This window comes from Pelodiscus sinensis, chromosome 3, assembly GCF_049634645.1.
Source record: "Pelodiscus sinensis isolate JC-2024 chromosome 3, ASM4963464v1, whole genome shotgun sequence".
NCBI lineage: Eukaryota > Metazoa > Chordata > Testudines > Trionychidae > Pelodiscus > Pelodiscus sinensis.
Window position 1 is genome coordinate 32,272,273 of NC_134713.1, and position 20,754 is coordinate 32,293,026.

Here is a 20,754-nt window from a genome sequence, read left to right on the forward strand (position 1 = left end):
GGCAACCTGTGACCCATTGGGGTTCTATATGTGGCCCATGAGACATTTTGCTTACTGTTGCTCATGTACAAGAAACCATGCCACTGGTTTCTAGCCACACAGTTTTTCTTCTACTGGTATTAAAGTGACATGCACATGAAGCCAGGGCACATGAAGTGAAGTGCATACCGATTCTACACAACATTGACTGCGAATGCCATGCATTCCCTCTGAATCCAGTTAAAGCTCTGCTGTGGTTGAATCAGTATACTTGCAAATTCTAGGTACACAAGTGCAAATGGCAAAACTACCCTGTCCCAGGAGACAATCTTGCAGTCCACTTGAGACGAAGGAGGGCCACTCATGTGGCCCAGTTACTAATCTAGGTTGCTCACTGCTGTTCTCGAGGTTTAAACTTTTTTTTCCCATAACTGAACTTACAAACAAATCTACATTTTTTAAGTTACAGTCCAAGATAGTCTGTACCACAGTACTTGTATGAGGTAAACTGAAAAATAATATTTATCTTTTTTACATTGTACACTTTATATTCAGTGTTGTAGCTGAAATCACTATATTTGAAAATGTAGAAAACCATTCAAAATATTTATAATAAATTCATATTGGTATTCTGTGATTATCAGTGCAATTAAAACTGTGATTAATTGTGACTAATTATTTTAATCAATTTAATTTGTTTTGAATTAATCGCTGAAGTTAGCTGTGATTAATTGGCAGCCCTACTTTCTATTAAAACCTGAAATTATTTTTGGATAGGAGTGAAGACACAAAGGGAACATAGTCCCAATAAGCAAAGGCAAAAATTGCTAGAACAACAGTTGGCAGTTGTTTAGACTCACACCATTCTCATGGGGGAGAGGAAGAGAATAAAATTTTCAACCTTCACTAGTCATCCAGAAGTGCCATCCTGTGGTCACAATACAGCTGCAACTTGAAAATCTAAGTACTTGTACTAAGGTTAGTATCATAATTCATGGGAAGGTCAGTTTCTCAAACTCTGACAATAAAATATTGAAGAACATATTTCTTAGTTCGCATCTGCATTTTAGAAGGTAGTGAGTTGTGCATGTGGATCCATTCTGCCTCCTTTCTATCTATGCTGTGAATTTGGGAAAAAATGCAAGATACCACAGAAATTGAAAATAATGTATTTAAAACATTAAAATAGCTATCTTAATTTAGAGTTTGAATTTAATTTGATAGAAAGCATTAATTTTAAGTAGTGTACTAACCAGAACCAAGCCCAAATCATCCCACGTGTGAACTGGATAGCAACTGAAATCTTGTCTATCAATCCTCTCACAGAAACATAGGAATTAAAATTTATTGCCAGTGGCTTTATAAGCTATTATTGTGATGAACACAGACAGAACTACTGTGTATAATAGTGTAGATAGTGTATACACAAATGAAAAATCATAACCCCATAAAATCATAGAATCCATGACTCACGAAAGCCATGACAAATATTCAGCCTCAGATGCCCCAGTGTATTATATAAAGTAGATGTACAGGCAGCAATTTCAGAGACAGTTCATTGCCCAAATGCCTGGCCTACTTTCATTAGCTATTACAAGGCAGAAGAAAATAGACCTCTTTTTATGTTCCTCTCCCCACAAGAAAATGTCTTGCAAAGATGACCCTTCTGTACACTATCAGCTATTGAATTCTGGATAGAACAATACTCATAGCTAAGAGTGGAGAGTAAAATGAAATTCTTTCTGTATTAAAGTAGAGAAACTAAGAATACAGACTGATCACAAAATGTAGTTTTTCATTAATACTGTGTAGTACACATTAAAATCATGATCAAGATGCTAAAGGAGCACTCAAAGATGATAAAGTCATTGCAGAGAAGCTAAATGAATTCTTTGCTTCAGTCTTCACGGCTGAGAATATTGGGGAGATTCCCAAACCTGAGCCATTCTTTTTAGGCGACAAATCGGAGCAATTGTCACAGATTAAGCTGTCATTAGAGGTGGTTTTGGAACAAATTGATAAACTTTACAGTGACAAGTCACCAGGATCAGACAGCATTCATCTAAGAGTTCTGAAAGAACTTAAATGTGATATTGTAGAATTATTATCTGGTTTGTAACCTATCCTTTAAATCAGCTTCCGTTCCTAAGGACTGGAAGATAGCTAATGTGACACCAATATTTAAAAAGGGCTCTAGAAGTGATCCTGGCGATTACAGCCCGGTAAGTCTAATGTCAGTACTGGGCAAATCAGCTGAAACTATAAGTAAAGAATAAAATTGTCATACACATAGATGAACATAATTTGTTGGGGGAAATACAACATGGTTTCTGTAAAGGGAAATCATACCTTACTAATCTAGTAGAGTACTTTGAGAGGGACAACAAACTCGTGGACAAGGGGGATCCAGTGTATATACTATACTTAGATTTCCAGAAAGCCTTAGACAATGTCCCTCACCAAAGGCCTTTATGTAAAGTAAGTTGTCATGGGATAAGAGGAAAGGTCCTTCCATGGATTGATAACTGGTTAAAAGACAGGAAACAAAGGGTAAGAATAAATGGTAAGTTTTCTGAATGCAGAGAGGTAATGAGTGGGGTCCCCCAAGGGTCTGTCCTGGGGCCAATCCTATTCAATTTATTTATAAATGATCTAGAGAAAGTGGTAAACAGTGAGGTGGCAAAACTTTACAGATGATAGTTAAGGCCAAAGCAGACCAAGAAGAGCTTCAAAAAGATCTCACTAAACTAAGTGACTGGGCAACAAAATGGCAAACGAAATGTAAAGCTGATAAATGTAAAGTAGTGCACATTAGAAAAATTAATCCCAACTATACATACAATATGATGGGGACTAATTTAGCTACAACTAGTCAAGAAAGAGATCTTGGAGTCATTGTGGATAGTTCTCTGAAAACATCCACTCAATGTGCAGCGGCAGTCACAAAAGCAAATAGAATGTTAGGAGTCATTAAAAAGGGGATAGAGAATAAGACAGAGAATATCTTATTGTCTCTATATAAAATCATGGTACGCCCACATCTTGAATACAGCATACAGATGTGGACGCCTCATCTCAAAAAAGATATATCAGCACTGGAAAAGGTTCAGAAAAGGGCAGCAAAAATGATTAGTGATTTGGAAAGGGTCCTATATGAAAAGAGATTAAAAAGACTAGGACTTTTCATCTTAGAAAAGAGGAGACTAAAGGGGGATATGATAGAGGTGTATACAATCATGACTGGTGTGGGAAAAGTGAATAAGTTATTTATTTTTTCCCATAACATAAGAACTAGAGGGTCATCAAATGAAATTAACAAGTGGCAGGTTTAAAACAAACAAAAGGAAGTTTTTCTTCACTCAGGGCACCGTCAATCTGTGGAACTCCTTGCCAGAGAATGTAGTGAAGACTAGGATTTTAACAAAGGTAAAAAAAGAACTAGATCGATTCATGGAGGTTAGGTCCATGAATGGCTTTTAGATAAGATGGGTAGGAATGGTGTTTCTAGGCCCTGTTTGTCTGGAAATGGGTGACAAGAGAGGGATCACTGGAGGATTACCTGTTGTGTTTCCTCCCTCTGGGGCATCTTGGCCTCTTGGCCACTGTCAGCAGACAGGATACTGGAATAGATGGACCTTTTGCCTGACCCAGTATGTGCATTCTTATGTTCTTATTTATTTGTATTTCTAGATGTGATCGCTCAAAATACATCAAAACTTTTTTCTGTAAGTAACTTTAGTTTACAGTGAATCACAGTAAAAGGATAGAATTAGAAATAAAAATAATTCAACAGATTTCAAATGTTTACCTCTTTCTCCAGTCTATACGATGTGTGCTATGTTTCAAAATATCTGAAGTTGCATATCGGAGATAAGCCTGGCTAGAGGCAAGTTTTTTAGAGACTATTTGTACTCATGGAGTTTGACATCTTTAACCACACAAGTAGTGTTGATATTCTGAACCAGCAAGTCAAATATAGGCAGCACGGGCTGGTTACCTTATTTCACCTTAACATGTCTCCTCATATCAAACCTGATTTCTTACCCACACTAATGTTTTCTTTTACCCAAATAATCTCTGGAAGCAGGTTCAAAGAATTAATAATAAGAAAACAGATTAGTGAATTTCCCTTGTAAGTTTTCAATTTTTATGATTTCAAACACTAAGTAATGTAATAATTTCCCAGAAAAATACAGATTTTTTTTTTAAAAACAGAACTAACAAATATGGTTTTAGTTAATGTATTGAAATGACTGGCTGGTCCCTTGAAAGAAAGTACAGTTTGAACCTCTCTGGTCTGGCATCGTTGGGACCTGAACAGTTCTGAAGAAAATTTGCCGGATCAGGGGAGGTCTCCTGCCTCCGGTCCCCAAACCCATTACCCGATGCTGGCAGTCTTTCCCAGCAGGCAACCTTGCCTTCTCTCCCCCCGCAACCTGGTTGGGCTGCTTGCCCAGCTACTGCTGGCTCCCTGGGCGGCATAAACTCTAGTTCCTGCTACAGGGCTCCAGCCCTGCACAGCCAGTAGCAGCTGCAGTGCTGGGGCTCCAGGGCAGCCCCGGGGCTGGGTCTCCAACCCCAGAAGAAGCCGCAGGGCTCTGACCCTGGCCCCGCACAGCTAGGGAAGCCGCGAGGCTCTGGTCCTGGCCCCGCACTGCTGGGTGTTGCCGCAGGGACTCTGACCCCACTCTGGCCTCAGTCCCACACTCCCAGGGGCTGCTGGAGACTGCTGCAAGGCTCCAGCCCTGGTCCCATGGTGCCCCCAGCTGGGCTGCTGACCCTGATGCCCAGTCTGGTTGCCCCGCCCGCTCTTCAGCTCCCGGGCTCCATGGTCCTGCCAGACGAAGGATGTTGCCGGACCAGTGCGTGACGGAATTTGAAGGTACAACATGTAATGTAAGTTAACAAGTTTTTTTCTTTTTCTTTTCAATTGCTATTCTATTCTACAAATTGGCAGACTTTTGGATTTCTTCATACTGTTGTATAAGAAGGGCGATCATGAAGATCTAAAGAGCTATCGTCCAATATGCCTATTCTCACATCTACTAGCTATTCACCAAAATAACCAACTGACTCTCACAGATTCTGGACAAGCAGCAGCTGAAAGATCAGGCAGGGTTTCGAAAGAATTTCAGCACAGTGGACCATATTTTCACTATAAATCAGCTATTGGAATACTCAAGGGAATACAAATTTCTCTTATGTATTGCCTTCATTGACAAAAGTGTTTGACAGTGCATAGATCAATGCAGGGTTGAATGCTCTTGCAGACGAGAGCATCTCGATACAAACTACAGAAAACTATTAAGGAATGCAATTTCTAATGCATTACAGATATAACTGTAGTTGATACTCCTCTTCGCACCCACTTAAGAAAGGAGCAAAACAAGGGACATAGTTTCACTCAAACCCTTCACAGCCTGCTTTGAAGTGGTAATGAGACAGATGAATTGGAAGGAACAACAATGGAGAATTGTTGAACCATCTCAGATTCATGGATGAATTGCGTTCACCATCAAAAAATAACAAACTATAGAAAATTCTCTGAGAACTGAACACAAAACAGCAAATGTGACTGAAAATTAATCACTCCAAAACAAAATTGATGTGTTTTGATATCTTGCTAAGAACGCAAACAACAATCAAGGGAGAACAAATAGAAGAAATTGAGCAATACTTCTATTTGGGCCCAGAAATTAACATGTGCCATGATCAGAAAGGTGAACTCTCACAAATAAAGGAAAGCAAGGTGGTGAGCATTCAGTTCCATGAAGGATATCCTCCAAGGAAAAAAAATAACAAGGCATCACGCACCAGCCTCTTCAACTCAATAATACTGCATCAATTTTGTATGGTAGCAAAACATAGACACTGACAAAAACAGAGGAGCAACAACTGTCACAGACAAAGAATTCTAGGAATTTTAATCCATTACTGAGTCCCCAACAAAGCGATCAGACAGCAGAGTGGAACCAGGACATAGTTGCTGAAAGCCGGTATAGTAAAATGTGATGACCCAGATATATCGAGACTCGCTGACAATGGATGAACTGTAGTTGTTGCCAAGTGGTAACCATGGAAACAAACTACCATTCAGCCAACCTCCAAAGAGATGGGAAGGTTTTATCATGAAAAGAAATGGCCGCACATGGATAAAGAAGGCCAAGATACAAGAAGATTGGAAGACATATTGTGACTGGACCAATCTATACAATGGCTGGAAGACTAAATGATCAAGGTGATAAGGATCAAGGGGAGGTAGCAGGTGGCTTGAAATACATACGGTGCTGTATAAATTGTGTTTTCCAATTCGGGTACTTCACTTAAACCTGTGCATAGGTGTGCGCAGCACATTTCATTAGGGTGTGCACCCAAAGGATTTTTTTAAATGCACTTTGACCCCCCCCCCCATTAGCCACACCCCTAACCCCTGTTAACCACGCCCTGGCCCCCATTAGCCACGCCCCTGGAGGTAACCCTCTCCGGGCAAGATGGGCACATGACCAAAAGTAAAAAATGTTATGTGACCCCCAACCCAAGGACTTTTCCCACCATCCTCCTCCCAATAAGGATTAGTTTGGCCCCACCAACCTGCCCATGCAACTATCCTGCAACTGCATTAATCCAATATGTGTGACATTAATGAGGGGGTAGAGGGGAAGTGTTCCCTCTAAGATATTCCTCCCATGAGCAGAATGAATTTTGTATTGTGCACCAGTACCAAATTCATGTGGCTTGTTTGTATGTGCCATTGTGGCACCCAAGTTATTAATAAATATCTACCTTTCCCCTCTGCTGCCATGTCTCCTCCCCTTGCTCCATCAACTCCCCTCGTGCCTGCTGCCCCCCAACCCCTCACCCTCTTCTGCTGTCGTGACTCCTGCCCTTAGCTTTCCTGAGACCGGCCTGCCCTCCACCAGCCCTTCTCTCCCCCCTGTGCCCACTCCTCCAGTAGCCCCACTCTGATCATGTGAGCTATCCCTCCTCATCCCTTCGTCTAACACCTCCCTCGCCTCTCTCCTCAGGTGCTGGTCCCTCCCCTGCAAGTGTCTGTCCTCCTGCTTCACCCCCAGAATCCCCTGGTACCTACACCTTCCCTTACCCCTGCATCCTCCTGGTGCCTCCCTCCTTCCCTCACTGCCCCTGCCCCCTTTGCCCTTTTTTCCCTGATGCCCATCCCCTCACCACCCTCTGCCCCCATTCCCCTCATGCCCCTGTGCCCTCACACATGACTTGCTCCAACCCCACCTTCCTCATGCCTACCCCTTCTGTAAAGCATTCTCCCAGCACCTCCCCCTCCAATCCCCAATGCCCTTACCCTCTTCTCTTCCAGCATCACCCAGTCCCCACTCTCACTGACATCTCCCCTCCTTCCCTTTTCCTCATTGTCTCCACTTCCCCCCTAGCATTTGTGTCTCCTCTACCCTGTTCCTTTGGTGCCTTCCCCTTTCTTCCCCTTCTCCCTTCCCATCCGTACAAGCCCCTTCCACCTCTTCCCCTTTCTTCCTCCTCCACCCTCTCCCATCGCAAAAGCCCCTTCCTCTTATTCCCTTCCCCCTCCACCTAACCTTCAGCTTCTGCCTTACAGCTTGCAAGGCTGGAGTCAGAGCCAGCCCAAGCTGCAGGGCCGGGGAGGGGCACCCCCAGGGCACTGTATGGCGCTGCAGGGCCGGGCGGGTGCGCTCCCGGGTGCCTCAAGGGCGCTGCACCGTGCTGCCGGGCCGGGCGGGGGCATCCCCAGGTGCCTCAACAGCGCCGCGCTGTGTGCGCCGTACTGCTGGGCCAGGCAAGGGCGTTCCCGAGCACCTCAGGGGAGCCGCCCAGTGCTGCCAGGCCGCGTGGTGCTGCAGGGACAGGTGGGGTCCAGGGCGCAAAAATGGCTTGGGCTAGCCGGCCCGAGACATTAGGGTTTGCCTGGGCACACCCAGCACACCCCGTGCGGACGCCTATGAACGTGTGTGTGGCCTAGTGGACAGCAGAAATTCCCACTGCTGACTGAGCCTTTCCTTGCTAGCAGGCTCTCATGTGTTAGCCTGCCTGTAACCACAGAGCCATGGCACTAATATAAGGGATTTAAAAAAAAATCAAGTAAAAATGTAACCATGCAACTACTAAAAATGCTACGATTACACACGCTGCGGGATCTGTAGTATTGCTTTCATGAGCTTAGGGAGCTGGCATATAATCATAACAGAAATCAACACACCGATGCTTATTGGTTAACCATTTAAATGGTTGCACTTTTATATCCCTAACTAATACTGTACCTAGGCAGCAAGAAACCTGGCTGTAAGGGAGCAGGTGATACATGTCCCATTTCTTACCCGTGCCCCAGGGTTTCCCTTTCTCAATAGGAGTCAGTATGTAGGCAACAGTCTGCTGACACCGCTTTTAATAGGTGCAATCACGATCCCCAAGTCACCTTCTTTACAAGCTGACCGAGCCCACCGGCATCTTATCTGCATATAATCGCAAAGGGGTTGGGGAGTAGGGGGAACCATGCCCACCCTCACAACCGGGTCCTGACCCAGGGCCCTAAGAGGAAGAGAACGACCTCGCTCTCTCCCCTGTGGTCGATGGGGCAGTCGCCTATAACACGCTGACCCACGGGAATTCCAGTGCCCTGCCCTGGGTCACTTCCTACCCTCTGCAGGTCCTCCTCGGGTCACAGGGTACACGGGCAGCTAGGCCCCTCCGTCCCTGGACGTGCCGTCCTCCCTCTTCCGGGGGCCGGCCGGCTTTTAAAGCTGGCGGCGCAATGCCAGCTGAGGTCACCCCGCCCCCTCATGCACCACGTGATGCCATAATCCGGCATCCCTGCGCTCACGGCTACTGCACTCCCCTCTGTTCTCCGGCCAGGTTTTCGCGGCATGTCCCCGCCCCCTCCCTTGTACCAAGGGGCCGGGGTACCCCCAGTGCGGAGTCCCGACGCTCCGTCACACTGACCAAGTGTCTTCATCATCAAACCGTGCTTGCGGTCTTTATGAGTAACATCAAGATCTGCTGAATGAGAAGGCTGTCATATCTGCTATTAATAATGGTAACAGTGGAGCTTTAAGAATAGAAGCACTGGGAGGCCTGAACTGTGTTATATAAGCAATGACACTTTAGTCTTCAGTACTAAGGATGTAATAGTGTAGTTGATTAACCGATAAGCAAAAGCTTATAGGTTAATGCTAGAGACTACACACATTTCCCTCCCTGCCACTTTGCCAGCAAATTTGTTAGCAGGTTGGCCAGCAGCCCGGCTCAGTCCTGGCTTGCAATGGGTCTAGGACCTACCCGCTTTGTGGCTCTGCATTTCAAATGTATTAAGAGGCAGCCGGGCAGGCAGCCCAGTACAGTTCCAGCTTGTTTTGGATCCGGGAGCTCAGACTCTCCCTGACAGGGGCTGCTGCCTCGCCACACTGCAACCTTTTTATCAGAGGCAGCAACAGAGACAGAGGCATCCAGTCCACAAGGGGAGCTGGATTTTAAACTGGCTTCCCTTGCAGACCAGTTCCCGCCTGGCACCCTGCGCTGCTTCCTTCGACACAGAGGTAGCAGTGCGGAGTGGCAGGGAGTGAGGCCGGAGCATATTGGCTGCTGTCCCTGTCCCTGGAGACTATAGACTAGTCGACTAACCGATAAGAATTCACGAGGATCCTCGACTATTCAATTAACCGATATTTAACATTCCTATTCAGCACTTGCTCTACCGAAAAAGCTATCTGCAGAGCTGGGACAACAGACAGAAAGAACACATAGGGTACATCTAGACTACATGCCTCTGTTGCCAGAGGCATGTAGATTAGGCTACCAAACATAGGAAAATGAAGCGGCGATTTAAATGAGGCTCTGATCTTCATTGAAAGCCATGTCCTACTGCAATACAAAGATATTCAAAGAAGAGATGTCAGACAAAGTCCGATGTTGGGCTGGATTGAGCGAGACACGTTAGAAGTAGAGAGGTAGATTTGTGAGTGTTGTCTGAAACAGAAGGCAAAACAGGGTGTGAAGGGAGCTGAGAGATTCCAGTAGGGTTCCATGGAAAGTGCAGCTAAATTAGGGGGAGGGAAGTGTAAGTAGCTTATTTTGCTGCAAGCTTCTCTGATTCTCCAGGAGCAAAGGATGTTAAAAGCAGCCCAGAGAAATATTTAACATTTCTTGGTGAAGTATAAAAAGCAAATGATTTTCGTTTGTAATTTATTTAACTTCTTATTATTGATATTTTCAATGGGTAGATATTATGCACACTATTTAAAATACATGACTGAAAACTAATTTGTGTAAATTATTTGTATGTATACTCTTCTTAAAGTACATTTTAATTGTTTGCTTCATCTATATACTGTGAATAAAAATCTACTTTTATGCTTGTTGCACCACAAAATAGAAGAAAAATTAGAAAACAGCAGTGGATACATGTTCATACACTTCAGCTAAAATATATGTATGATTTATGTTCACCATTTAAATTAGCTGGTTAATGATGCACAGAGTCTATCTTCCTTTTATTAATATCTTAATACTGTGTAATTTAATTCAAGGCAGAATCAGAATTACTCTGTCTCTCATGTCCTCTGCAATATACTGTAACTCTCTTCTCAAACTTTAGTCATGAAGGTTTGATGGGTGCATTCAAGCCTCAATCTAGTACTACTAGACCATAGTTTAAGAGACAGGTCAGCTCCATACAGTCCTCATCTGATTTCTCTTTGAGGTGATTACATTACAAATTACAGCTGATATGCCTTATTGCTAAATAAGAAGTCTAAGAAGGTTAGCCATTGCAGTTTGTAACTTTAAAAATGAGTAGCCCTGTGGCAACATACAGGCTAATAAAAATATACAGTATATTTTGTGTGTAAGACCCACTTCATCAGATGAGTTAGAGTGGAAATAACAGAATCCAAGATATATATAATAGCAAAAGAAGTACCTATCAATTGTAAGACCTGTGTTAATGATGCTAATTAAGTAGGCATGATTTGTCCCATTCATAACTTTTGATGCTACAAAGCCAATGTCTTTATTCAAGCCCAGTGTAACAGTGTCAGATTTGTAAATGAATTCCAGTTCTGCATCTCTCTCTCCAACTGGGTTGTGAAATTCCTTTGTAGAATTTGACTAGAAAGGTTAAAATGTTCCCTTACAGGTTTATGTGTGTTACCATGTCTGATATATGTTTTGTGTCCATTAATCCTTTGTTGAAGAGACTCCAAATTGGACAGGGGCCGGGGCAGCAGTTAGGGGCAGCAGGCTGGGAGGCCGGCAGCAGGGGACCTCCCCGGTCCAGCAAAATCCTTTGTTTCAGAGGGTGGTGGGCCAGGGAGTTCCAACCTATACTTTATCGCTTATGAAATATTGCATAAGAATATTTTCTTCAAATAAAAAACGACTATGATAAATTTAGCACCAATTCTGCTGTGTTGTTAAAGTTTAAAACACTGAAAGTCACCTACATATAGTTAGTAAGTTTACTTTTTGAACTCCAACAGTGATACTTGAAATTTATGGAACCTCAGTGAGATAACATGATCAGAAGGACAGAAATCTATTCAATATTAGCAATATTTTTTTCATTCAGCATCTGGATGTGCCTGAGATCTGGGGTGAACCTTGTTATTAATATTCTTTTAATTACTAAGCAGGTGGTTAATATCACATTTGATTAGTTTTTTTTCTATGAAAGCCATTTCTAATTCTCAGATTAGCTCTGAATTTAATTTTATGCCTTTTTATAGTAACTAACATTTTACAGTGACAAACAGCTTTGATTTAATACAATTTTTTGAACACATTGAACAAAAGCTAAAAGTACAGGTTGAACCGCTTTAGTCAGACACTCTGGTCTGGCAACATCCGTAGTCCAGCATGATTTTAGTTAGCCAGATGTCCACATATCATAGGTGTGTCCAAGTTTCCTGTGATCCCACCGAGTTTGTTTACAGCTCCCTGTCCTGGCTCTCAGTGTTCAGTGCTGCTATTTAGCTCTAATTTACCCCTAAATGTCTTCTAAGATCCCGCTAATCAGTTGAAATGTTGGTAATGCTGCTACACAATATTGACCTCCGATGGTCCAGCAAATTTTCTGGTTCAGTACTAGTCAGATGCTGAGGCTGCCAGACTAGAGAGGTTCAGTCTGTAGCAATACTGAAGTTAATACTTCACTTTGGAGTGAAGTACTGTATGCTGCTTGTAACCTTTCATAGAACCACAGAATATTAGAACTGGAAGGTGACCTCTTGAGGTCCCAAGTCCAGTGCCCTGCCCTCATGGCAGGACCAAGCACCATCTAGGTCAGTGGTTCCCAAACTTTTCAGCATCACACCCCCTTCTTGATTTTGAGAAACCCTCACGCCTCCCCACTTCTTCTTCGCCATCATCCAACTGCCCTTTTAACAGAAAATTCAATTTGTAATTTAAAATTAAAAATAAAACACAAAAGCTTGGTATAAAAATTATTTAAAATTAAAAATAAGTACAAATAAGTTTTTCTTGGCACAAAAATTTAACAATGTAATTTAACATAAGAAATAGCAGAAAAGAAACAAATTTAATATGAAGGATGATGATGCATTTTCTTCACAAGTTGGGAAATCATAGGTTTAAAATGAGGGAGTGAGGGATTTGGGTGTGGGAAGGGGTGAAAGGTGCAAGCTCTGGGAGGGAATTTGGGTGCAGTAGGAGGTGGAGAAGGGGCTGCTGACTCAGGGAGGGGACTCCAGGTTGGAGAGTGTTGGGGTCAGGTGAAGGGTTGGGGTACTGAGCAAACAACAGGGTTGTGGATATGAGGGTGCAGGAGGTCAGGTTGCTGTGTTTGAGGGGGGGTTGGGAGCATGATGGGCATAGACACAGATTTGCAGTGTGTGGATTGTGCAGTAATGTTGTGGCAGAAGACTGGGGACGTGAGAGACTCAGGACAGGGGGTTCCGGTGTATGATAGATTCAGGGTGGGAGTGTGTATACGGATGCAGGTGTGTTATGATGCTGCAGCCAGATGGGGGCTTGCTGGCCAGGCTTCATTTTTAAATAAAATATGTCCAACACAAACATTTCAGCATTGTCTTTATTTATGGGAGGGGCAGGGAACCTGTTTTGGGTCAAGGGTCACTGATCCACAGAAAAATCAGTCAGGAACCATACAAGTGAGAGGAAAAAAAAAGAAAGAAGAAATAAAAACACACCCTTCAAGACACACTGATGTGGCCCCAACTGAGACACCTCCCTCCCCTGGCACCCCAGCTCCATGGGGGAGGGGGAGTAGGTAGAACTGAGGTTCAAGGCCTCAGGCCAGATAAACTCTTCTGGAGTCCCAGGGTAAATAAAATGTTGGGCCCCTCTACACTCTGAGGTGGGGCAAAAAATGAGGGTTCCAGTGTGTCAGAGGGATCCAGTGTGCCAGTGAATGGGATAGGGATGAGATGCAAAATCTGGCTGGAAAATAGGGTACAGGAGCAAGCTGTGAGTAGGTGTCTGGACAGGAGGAAGGGGGCAGGAGCAGGGTGCTGGTGGGTGTCTGTCTAGGAGGCAGGGGCAGAGTACTGGGGTAGGGAGCTGGTGGGGCCCTGAGCAGGGGACAGATCTGGCCAGGGGGCAGGGTATTGGTGGACCCTGGGCATGGTTGCAGGTGGGGCCCTGGGCAGGGGGGGCACCTTTCTTGAAATGTGGTGCCCAGAACTGGACATAATACTCCAACTGAGGCCTTAAATCAGTGCAAGAGTAGAGTGAAGAATGACTTCTCGTGTCTTGCTCACAACACTCCTGTGAATACATCCCAGAATCATGTTTTTTTTTTTTTAAAACAGTGTCACACTACTGACTCATATTTAGCTTGTGGCCTACTATTACCCCTAGGTTCCTTTCTGTACTATTCCTTCATAGACAGTCGCTTCCCATTCTGTATGTGTGAAACGGATTGTTCTCTCTTAAGTGGAATACTTCACATTTGTCCTTATTAAACTTTATCCTATTTATCTCAGAACATTTCTCCAGTTTGTCCAGATCATTTTGAATTATGACCCTATCCTCCAAAGCACTTGCAACCCCTCCCAGCTTGGTATCAGCTGTAACTTGATAAGCGTACTCTTTATGTCAACATCTAAATCATTGATCAAGATACAGAACAGAACCAGTCCCAAAACAGATTTCTGTGGAACTCCCTTCCAGCATGATAATGAACCATTAATAAGTACTCTCTGAAAATGGTTATCCAGCCAGTTATGCACCACCTTATAGGAGCCCTATCTAGGTTGTATTTCCCTAGTTTATTGATAAGAAGATCATGCAAGATCATGTCAAATGCCTTACTAATGTCTAGGTATACCATGTCTACTGCTTCTCCCTTATCCACAAGGCTTGATATGCTTCCAAAGAAAGTTATCAGATTGGTTTGACAGGATCTGTTCTGTTACCTATCTCCTTATTATCTTCTAGATGTTTGCAGATTAATTCCTTAATTATTTGCTCCATCATCTTCCCTGGCACAGAAGTTAAGATGACTGGTCTATAATTTCCTGGGTTGTTCTTATTTCCCTTTTTATGGATGGGAACTATATTTGCCCTTTTCCGATCTTCTGGAATCTCTCCTGACTTCTTCCATGACTTTTCAAAGGTGATAGCTAACAGCTCACATACCTCCTCTATCAGCTCCTTAAGTATCCTAGGATGTATTTCATAAGGTCCTCATTGGTATCAGTCAAAGTTTCTTTTTTTTTAACCTTTTAATCTTTCTTCACTACCTAGTCCTCTACCTCAACTCTTCAGATGTTTATTGTTCCTGCAAATGTAGTCTGTCCACAGCACAATTAATGAGTTTTAGGAAGGAAAGACAAAAGGGGAATTTTCTTTTATTCAGCAATCCTTTTTTCCTCATTCTGCATGACACTGTCCATATATATCTGCCCACTTTCCACCAAAAATATATATTACCACCTTTTATTTTTTAGTTTTTTAAAATTCTAAGCACATTAGATAAAAGCTCTATATAAAATGCTATCACTAATTAAGGGTACAATACCAATGAAAACTGTGTCTTTTGGATCGATACTATATACTGTATTGGATTATACTTAGAAGGCTAGCTGCCTACAATATTAAAAGCTCTTTTTACCCTCTCTCTAGAATATAAACAATGCATCAGCATAACTGTCAATCTTTTTCTTCTAAGCAGTAGCTAGAAGTTCACTCCATTTAAACAAAACTGATGATAGCTTGGGTTTATTTTTTGCAATCTCTGTACTTAGAAGATTGTCCACAGCAAACATAAAAGTACGGCATAAAAGTACAGCTTTACCTTTGCGTCCTGGGTACACATGAGGGTAATATTCATAGTACAGATCAGGCTGATCCAGATTTCCAAATGGTTCAAATTCCACTTCTGCATTTTGGAAAAGATTCAACTTTACCAGCAGTGCTAGTCTCACAAACCATAGCTAAAATGGCAACAGATATGAAAATTCAAGGTAAGCTATTGGCTTCTATGGTAAATCAAACTTAAAAATTACTTTCAGTGTTTGAATCATTTCAGGCATAGTAAATTAAACAATGAAAAACTAATCTCAGATTTGCATAACTAAAATACACATTTGTCAAGTCGCAATTTTGAAAAAGCTAATAAGAAAAAGAGTAGAACCTAGGAAAGTGATATTTTGATCAGGTGTGAGGCATTGGGCCCTTGAGTGGAAGTTTCTAGAGAGGTCTGTATTATTAAATTAAATTAAATAGAATAAAGGATCCTGAAGAGCCAAAACCAGCCCTAAACCTGTAGAACACTGAACAGTTTTAAACAAAGCCTAGGGTTTGGCATACAGAGACCTCAGCCTTTTTAGTACCATGATGAACACACAATTAAGTATCAAAAACTGTTAAAGCACCTGAAATGTAAAATTTTAAGTAAGGCTTTCATTTTCACATCATCCTTGGTCCCTTTGCCATTAGCTGAAGAGAGTCTTCAAAAGGAAAAAAAACAACCCACCCTCCTAATAAGAAAGTTTCTTAGATGGTATTAAAGATGGTAACAATTGTGTTCTGGTTGTGACATTAATTATTAAAATATGACAATGTAGATCATTGTTGCTACCACTGTTATGACTGCAACAAATCTTGCACAAAAATAGGTTATGTAATGTGTCAATGGAACAGTTACGGTTTGCTAAATGTGATTATCCTATTTGCATGCATATCTCATTTTAGCAACTGAAATTATGAATACTGACTGGATACCTGTATTTCAGATGGTTTAGTAGTGCCGTAACACCCACAATATATAGTTTATATCAAGTCTAGCCAGCAAATTGTCAATGAAGCATTCTAATTAATGGTCCATCAACAAATACAATTGGCCGGGGACGAAGTTTATCTCCACCAGATCAACTTTCCTGTGGATGCTCTAGCTAGAATATGGGTTCTGATTCTGTTATTCTCAATTGTGACAAACTGAGGCACAGTGACACTGGGGAAAAACATAAGTCAGTTGAAATGGGCTGGAACCATCATTTCTGTCAAAGCCCAATCCTGTTTCCTAGAAGGCGAAGCAAGACAAATACAAAAAAGGGAAAGAAAACAACAGGAAAGAGAAAATGAAGATCTGTCTGGCACTGACTTTTAGTTGCAACCTCACAGCATATGGTTTTATCAGCCACTCCAAGACCTGGAAAACTTGTGTGAGCAGCAGGTTGTTTATGGCATTGCAATTAGATACCTTTCTGGTCACAGATTTACAGAAGTGTTGAAAAATGCATAGTGAGGGGCTGGCTAAACCAGACTCTTATTATAGAAAAAGGAGAAAACAAAGGAAAAAGAAGAAATAAGTTAGGCTAGGTGTGACAGGGCCCTTTGGCTCTCCTCTGGTCAACAAACTGTTCAGAGACCTCTGTGCTGTTCAAACACCTTGTGTAGTTTACTTATAGTGTGAGTTCCCATCAACTACATACCCTGTTCAGCTCTGCTCTAACAGTCCTAGGAAGCCACCAGCTCCTGCAACAAGCAGTGCTCCCGGGGGAATTATGTGCGAAAAATATAAAAATTCTGCTCCAAAATTAAAAATTCTGCAGAACATATTTTAAAGTTTTGCAAAATTCTGCATATTTCATTTGCCAAAACAACATAATGTACAGCTGTTTCAATTATTTTGGTAATTTATTCTTTAGCGAGGCTGTCTAACATATAACAATATCTGCCCTGGCCTCGTGTCCCTGACTTATCCCCCTGTTCTCTTGTGTCTCAGCATCCCTGCTCTCATCCGTCCTTGCACTCCTCCTCCCATTCCCATAAATTCCTGCAGTCCCACTTTGATTCATCCCCTGATCCAGTCTGTCCTTGACATTAGCCCTTCTGAACCCCAGTCTGTCACCTCCGAACAGCCCCACGCTATCATCTCCCCATATTCTTTGCCTCCTGACCTGTCCCCATGGATCAGGCTGTGAAAATGCATCCTCTTCTTTTCCTACCTGCATCTGGGGATTCTTCTGCCCAGGAGTGGCTGCTCTCTATTCTGGTGCCACAAAAAGTATAACTGCAGTTCTTGACAGAATATATTTTCTACCGAGAAAACAATTCTGCATTGTCCGTGAATTATGTATGTGCGCAGTGGTGCAGAATTCCCCCAGGATTAAAGTAGGGAAGAGCAATGTCTCTCTTCCATTTGATGCCTACTTTCCCCTATTTCTGCTTCGTCTTGTGCCTATTTGTAGCCTCTGCCCAATGGCTTAATTAGCCTTCTATCTCTTCTCCATCCACAAGTTAGGCTCAGATCTATTTCACCAGCTCCATTCTATACTGTTTGATTGGAGCTTCTATGACCAGAGGGCTGGCTCAGGCATTCTTGCTTAGCACTCTGTCACAGAAGGGAAAGGACACACTGGGGGTGGGTTGGGGAGCCTGCCTGCTGGCTTCACGTTTTTTAAAATGCAGACCCATAGCGGGGGCAGGTAGGAGCAGGGGCAGCTGCCAAGACCTAGGACATGCCGGGACTGAGTCTGCCAGCTCCTACCGCAGAGACTGCAGTGGGCTGTAGTAAATTTCCTTTGTAAAAGAAACAGTTAACTGCGTAACGGACAGGATATTTAATGGCTACATGGTTACCATATCACACAACTTTTAACAGCTATAACCACAACACATGAATGTAAAGTGACCATACCTGCAAAGAATCTGTTGTATGATTAGTAGGTAGCCCATTTTTGCCATATCCTTGACCATGGGCGGTCAAAAGTCGTCCACACAGGTCAACTGCTGCTCTCCAGTTTTTGCTGTTCTGTGAAAAAGAATTAAGTAACTAACAAATGAGCATTCTAAAATAAGCACATACTTATTCGGCTTGAAGCAATATTAGCTATTAGTAAAAATAACAAGGCTGATAAAACTGGTCAGTAAGAAGTGGAATAGCATTCATAAAAGCTGCATATGCAAATAGGTAAAAAGTGAAATAAAGCATGAGATACAGGGTAAGATGACTAGATCACTACAACAAAGGCATACCAATTTATAACAACATCAGAGGAGTTTTCCAGTTAAAGCCATCTATCAGAGTTTTCTAATCCATTCACAACTCTATTTTGCCATCTCAAAGAATGTAGAATAAAAACAAGTCATATCATACCCAATTTACCCGAAGTACAGACTGAACCTCTCTATTCTAGCACCATCTGGATCTGACCAGTGTCAAACCAGGGAATTTGCCAGACCTCAGGAGGTCAATATTGTCTAGCAGCATTACCAACACTTCCACTGCTTACTGGGCTCTTAGAAGACATTTAGGGGTCAATTAAAGCTAAATAACACAGAACACTGAGAGCCAGGACTGGTGGCTATAAACAAACTTTATGGGACTGTGGGAAACTTGGGCACACCCATGGTAAGTGATCATCTGGCTAACTAAAATCATGCTGGATCATGGATGTTGCCAGACTCGAGTGTGTCTGACTAGAGAGGTTCAATCTGGTCTTTAATATGATAATACATTTAGGGTTTGCTCCTGTTCCTATTAATTTCAATAGTGCAGAATCAAATCTTTGAAGTTCATTCAATAAAATGATTAAGTGAACATTCCAAACATAAGCATCTGAACACAGGATCTCTATTAACAACTATTAACAAAGAGGGAAGACAAAATAGTTTGTTTTAAAGAGAATGAATGTAAAATTATATTTAAGATGATAGATTGCAATTATTTTTTATTGATGAATTTATTTCATAGAATCATAGAATATTAGGACTGGAAAGGACCTCGAGGGGTCATTGAGTCCAGTCCCCTGCCCTCATGGCAGGACCAAATATTGTCCAGACCAGCAGTCCCTAACGTGGTGCCCGCGGGCGCCATGGCGCCCGTGGGGGCATTTGTGTGCGCCCACCGACAACCTGGGCCAGCCCCGCCCGCGGCACATGGGAGGCGCCGGCCCCAGGCGCTCAAGATGCACCGGCGCCGGGTGTGCGATGCTCGGGTGGCCGCAGCCCTGGGGCATATGCGGGCGCTCGAGCGGCGCCGGTGTCAGCCCCAGGGGTGCGGCTCGGGCGGCAGCGCCGGCCCTGGGCACAAGGTGCTTGGGGCGGCCGTGGCCCCGGCCCTAGGGCACATGCCAGCGCCGGGTGCAAGGGCATCCCAGTCCCCTGGCGTGCTCCCGGATGCGTGACCCCTGGCCCCGGGCACGAGTGGCCCCGTCCCCGGGCACCCGCCACATGAGTGGCCTCACCCCCAGGTGCCCGGGAGCCTCTAAAGGTTGGGGACCACTGGTCTAGACCATCCGTGATAGACATTTATCTAATCTACTCTTAAATATCTCCAGAGATGGGGATTTCTATTCAAACCTTCTCAAGGGCTAACATCATATTACATTTAAATATTTATTTCAATTTATAAAAATGAAAAGAAAATATCAACTCAGTTCAATACATTGCACTAACATATCATGCTTTATGTACATGCACTTGTTAGCAATTTAAAATTTCTACATTGTTGTATACTCTACTGAAGCCTATTAATTATCAAATACATTTTCAGAGACTTTAACCTGGCACAACTATTAGTAATCTCCAAATCTCAAAATTGTTCTGGTTTGTAGAAAACTGTAATGAAGATCCTGTAAATTATCATCATCTGTATTATCACAGAGTCTAATAGTACCACTACAGATTACACTACACTTCGTAATGAAAGAGTAAGTCTCTATTCTACCCAAGAATAAAGTCTCTTGTAATAAAAATAATAATGAGCAGAACAGGAAACTGCTATACTGACAGTGATAAGGTGCAGAAAATGCAGTTCCAAATTGAAATGAATGCATGAGTCATACCTTTAAAAATTTAGAAAATGAAGATTCACCTGTAAACAGTATTATCTGAGATGACCTCTGAACATTCCCACTGCTGGGTTACACCAATGGTGCATCGTGAACTGGAGAAAGCTTCTAATAACAATGCCTATTGAAGCATTCTTGTGTCTCCTGCCTCTCTCCTTGCTGCTGTGAATATTTGGTGGACAGAACTATTAAAAAAGGGCATAATGCAGAGACCACCTAAGCATCTTTTACCTTCCCCTTAAGTCCAAAGCTGAAATTTGGACTCCAAGAGGGGAAGATGGGTAGGGAGTCAGAGAGTGAAGAATAAATCTCCAGGTAACCTTCATTTTTTCTTGAAGAAACCTCTTCACATGCCCACTTGTGGGAGTTCAATAATCAGCATTCCTCCCAGGATAATGGAACAAGGAGATCTAGCAAAATAGAAAATGTAATGCTGCTTTACCAAATTGTGCATCTTATCTAGAAAATGTTGTGAAAAAGTATGAACTAATTGTCA

At 42.7% G+C, this 20,754-nt stretch overlaps 1 protein-coding gene and 1 long non-coding RNA gene across 2 annotated transcripts in view; one reads left to right on the plus strand and one right to left on the minus strand.

Moving 5' to 3' along the window:
* TRAPPC12 (trafficking protein particle complex subunit 12) overlaps positions 1-20,754 on the minus strand; it is a 111,963-nt gene that overhangs the window by 70,854 nt on the left and 20,355 nt on the right. The window contains exons 4-5 of the mRNA XM_075923543.1: positions 18,104-18,217; positions 15,257-15,395 (exon numbers count right to left, since the gene is read on the minus strand). Coding sequence (XP_075779658.1) covers positions 15,257-15,395; positions 18,104-18,217 — 253 coding nt within the window. The remainder of the gene's footprint in view (positions 1-15,256; positions 15,396-18,103; positions 18,218-20,754) is intronic.
* Positions 6,086-20,754, plus strand: part of LOC142827783 (uncharacterized) — a 28,666-nt gene continuing 13,997 nt past the window's right edge. The window contains exon 1 of the long non-coding RNA XR_012902540.1: positions 6,086-6,217. This is a non-coding gene — a long non-coding RNA (uncharacterized LOC142827783). The remainder of the gene's footprint in view (positions 6,218-20,754) is intronic.